General features: G+C 35.4%; 1 protein-coding gene across 1 annotated transcript; it reads left to right on the top strand.

The window, feature by feature from the left end:
* Nucleotides 1-1,561: 1,561 nt before the first annotated feature.
* Nucleotides 1,562-4,028, top strand: LOC114730447 (aspartic proteinase NANA, chloroplast). The gene is made up of 2 exons (XM_028917531.1): nucleotides 1,562-2,151; nucleotides 2,915-4,028. Exons 1-2 carry the CDS (start codon nucleotides 1,562-1,564, stop codon nucleotides 3,726-3,728), a joined length of 1,404 nt encoding a protein of 467 aa, XP_028773364.1. The 3' UTR covers nucleotides 3,729-4,028.
* The last annotated feature ends 201 nt before the right edge of the window (nucleotides 4,029-4,229 follow it).

Genomic DNA, 4,229 nt, shown 5'->3' with positions numbered 1-4,229 from the left:
TACTTTATTGAACTTCTCCAACTTTGAATTGCAGGTTTGATAAACTTTACTTATGAGTTGAAAATAATTGCTTTCCTGGAAAATTAAGTAAATTGCTTCATGAATCATGATATACCCTATAAGTTATGTTTGTAATTTTGTATACTGAAAATTTTTCGTAACAGTTTAAAATTTTCTTAATTAGGATTAGCTACCTAATTAACAGTAAATGTAATCCGTTAATTAAAAAAAATAAATGTAATCTATTTAAAATTTTTAGCATGACTCAAATTCCCCCTTATTCCGCAATTATTTTCTCAGTCCATAATAGATCATGCCTCCTTGAATAATTGAAAATAGATTATAACATGAAATACTTATAACCACGATGTTGATCATAATAAGGTTAAATAGCACAAATCATGAATCATGAACAAATAATCTTTTAACGTTTAAAACTTAATACTACCTCTAGTCCTTAACATAAGAATTAGATAATTAATTTGGATACATGCAAAGTTAATTGTATTGAAAGTTGTATGTATAAATAAGAGGGGGTTTATTGTAAAAAAGGATTAGGAAAGTTACCTGCACCATAACTCAAAATTTAAAGGGCTATGTATAATTTAACTTAATAATAACGATAATATGGAGGTTGAATTTTGGAAGGTAAGTCATGTGAGAAAGAGATAGATCATAGATGTCGGCATGGTAGTACTAACAGGAACACACCTAAAATAACAGAAATAGCAGGGTTGAGATAATTTTTGGTTCATCAAGTTTGTTATCATTTTGATTTTAGTCTCTTAAGTTTTAAATCATAAGTTTTGATCTCTTAAAAAGCAAAAAGATCTAAATTTTTATTAAATTATAAGGATTAATATTTTAAATAAAAATTTTTTGGGATACCAAAACTTATAATTTGAAATTCGAAGGATAAAAAATAAAATAATAATAAATTTGAAAGAGAAAAAATTATATTAATTCAAAATAATATTTGGAAAGTGGGGGAGAGAATAGAAGCCTCCAAATCAGTCAGGACTAAAATAATTGTAGGAGAGGTAATGGACAAATTTGACATCAGAAGTGGGGGGCACAAATTCACGTAAATTTTTAGCTAACTAATTAATTAAATTATTCCTGAAAAAAATATTTTATCCAACTTACAAAAAATAAACTAGGTGGACCCCACAGACTGCATAATAATACACCACAACTTAATTATTAGCATGAATTTTATATTTTATATGAATAAAAAAATTTCTCGGCAAAATATTTCCTTTCACAGTTTAGTTTCTCTTCACTGGCAGCAACATTTTTTCCAATATATATATAGAGAGATGTATATCAGATTGTGATCTGTCTTTCTTTCTTGTCATAACTTCCAACCAAATTAAGATGGACCCTTCTGTAAAACTGAAACCAGTTGAAGAAGGTCACTATTTTTAGCCTCCTTTTTTCTCCAGATTTTCTTTTATATCCTCCTTCCTCCTCTCTCTGTCCCTTCTTCAATCCCATTCAGCTTCTTCCATTTCATCTGCTGAATCAGAACACACAAAACAAGAAAAAAGAAGGCATCATCATGAAGCAGAGGAAGAAGACGACTACTATGAGCTGGATTCCTCCGATTTCATTCATCCCCATCTGCTTCTTCCTCTTCTTACCCATCATTGCTCATGGCTTAAAGGACCAAGCTTCAGCTACATTGAAGCTTGAGTTGATTTACAGGGACGACCCTCGAGTTCAGTTCCATGGCAGAAAACAGAGTCTTGATAGGTTCGAACGCGTCAAAGAGCTTGCTCGCAGAGACATGATTCGCCACACAAGGAGGAAGGCTTGGGAAACTTTTGACATGCCAATGCACGGGGGGAGAGATTTAGGAGCTGGAGTGTATTTTGTGCAAGTTAAAGTTGGGACACCATCTCAGAGATTCTGGCTTATTGCAGATACAGGAAGCGATCTCACATGGTTTAACTGCAATTACAAGCCACAAAATTTCACCTCACGTCGTAAGAGAAAATCTCCTAGCCGAAGGAGGGTGTTTTCTCCTCATCGTTCTCGTACTTTTCGACCAGTGACTTGTTCATCTCTGGAATGCAAGGCTGATCTCAGCCATCTGAGTTCTCTACGGACTTGTCCTAATACTTCTGCTCCATGCCTATATGACTACAGGTATGAATTTTCGTGGCCAAGTTTCGATTTTTACAGTAAACAGATTGATGGGATTGTTCTGAAATACAATCTGCAACAAGTTTTGTGGCCAATTAATTGTGTCTTTCTGTGTCTCAGATTTTGAAAAAGTTTTGTGGGGGAGGGAGACAGACGACGACTGTTAGGAGGGGATGTCCTTGTTTAAATTAAGTAGCCAAGTCCAGATATAAAAGCTAGCCAAAAATAGTTGGAACAAGTCCTTTTTGTCCTTCTGGCGTTTTGAGTTTGTTTTTTTTTTTTTAATTGAAGGTGATGTTTACTAGCATCATTCATAACCTATGCTAGCCCATATAGATGTCCTAGAAACAAAAGTGCATTTATACTTCTGAAAGGCGTTAGTGTATTTATAAGCTTTGCTTTACTTATTCACACATCATGATCAATATTGACAAAGTGCTCTATGATTCATGTGGAACATCCGCAATATGTGCATGTAGCATTATTGCAGATAATGTTGTGCTATGACCTTTATCAAACAGATAGCATAGCAACCATTCTTTCCAGCATTCAAGCAATGGTTATAAATGCTAGTTAATGCAAGTAGGTGAGCTTCACATGACGCAAATTTCTGCACCAAACCCAGAAACATAACATAACCTTATGGGCAATACTCTGCTATTAATGAACCTTATAGGCTCTAACTAGAAACCCATTCTAGTTTTTCAATCAATATATCCTACTCTGCAACCATATTGACCTGTCTTCTTGATCTTATGCTGTACAGCTACCTTGATGGGTCAGGAGTAATGGGATTATTTGGCAGAGACACTTTCACAGTAGGCCTCACAGATGGGAGAAAAGGCAAACTGAAGAACATGGCTATTGGGTGCACAAGATCTGTCGTTGATGGTCCAACGGTCAGCAAGGACATTGATGGCTTATTAGGGTTAGGTCTTTCGGAAGATTCATTTGTTTCCACAGCTGCTTCACAATACGGAGGCAAGTTCTCATACTGCTTAGTTGACCATCTGAGCCACAGAAATGTTTCAAATTTCCTCACTTTTGGCACAGTAATTACAAAAGCAAGCCTCCTGAGAGAAATCCACACAACCCCACTTGTAGTAATCGGTTCAAATTATGGTCTAAATATGGTAGGCATCTCCATGGGAGACCAGCTTCTGAGAATCCCACAAATGATTTGGGATTTCAATGCTAATGGAGGAGTCATACTTGATTCAGGCACATCCTTGACACTTCTAACCATGCCTGCTTATCTATCTGTCATAGAGGCTCTGGTGAAACCTTTGGATCGGTTAAAGAAAATGAAGGCATTTGAACCATTTGAGTATTGTTACAGTACAAAGGGGTTCAATGAGAGTTTAGTGCCTAGACTGGCTTTTCACTTTGAAGGTGGTGCAAGGTTTGAGCCACCAGTGAAGAGCTATGTGATCGATGTGAATCCAGAACAGAAGTGCATTGGGATTGTTGGAATCGACTGGCCTGGTGTTTCAATCATTGGAAATATTATGCAGCAAAATCATTTGTGGGAATTTGATTTGTTTCATAACACTCTGAGGTTTGCTCCGTCTCCATGCTGATGGTATATACCATTTAGTGAGGTTGGTTCTTCAATTGCAGGAGAAGAAACTCCAAACAGACTAAACAGAAAAGAAGCAAAGTGACTTTTGGGACTTGTTTTAGTTTCTTTGTTGTTATTACTGTGATGTGATTATGATGCTGATCAATATATTCTTTCAATTTTATCCTTCTCTCTTTCTTTGTTTAATAATACATACAAATGTGTATCATAAAGCAAGTGAAAGTTTCTTTTGGTGTGACTCAGAACAATGTTTCCCCTGAAAATGTATGGTATATAGTACTAACGTTTACCCTCTTTTTTTTCCTTTCCTTTTTTTTTTTTTGGAATTTCCAAGTCACCCCCCAATAATTTTGTACTCCTCCAGTCCTTAATATATGACCCAATTGTTGAGTTGGTTTTGGTCCTAAATATAATATCCATTTCTCATATTTATCAGTTTTATCTAAATTAACCCTATGGATACTCTCTCAACCATAATCAAGTAGAAGAAGAAGAGGAA

This window comes from Neltuma alba, unplaced genomic scaffold, assembly GCF_004799145.2.
Source record: "Neltuma alba isolate B1F8T4 unplaced genomic scaffold, ASM479914v2 tig00012732_pilon, whole genome shotgun sequence".
Classification (NCBI taxonomy): domain Eukaryota; kingdom Viridiplantae; phylum Streptophyta; class Magnoliopsida; order Fabales; family Fabaceae; genus Neltuma; species Neltuma alba.
Note: the sequence above shows the minus strand (reverse complement) of the source record. Positions and strands in the feature narration are given on the sequence as shown.

Excerpts from the sequence above, each read along its gene's own strand:
- LOC114730447 (XM_028917531.1), top strand. The coding sequence starts at position 1,562 with ATGAAGCAGAGGAAGAAGACGACTACTATGAGCTGGATTCCTCCGATT. Across the intron at positions 2,152-2,914 it reads CCATGCCTATATGACTACAG|CTACCTTGATGGGTCAGGAG; the intron begins GTATGAATTTTC and ends TATGCTGTACAG.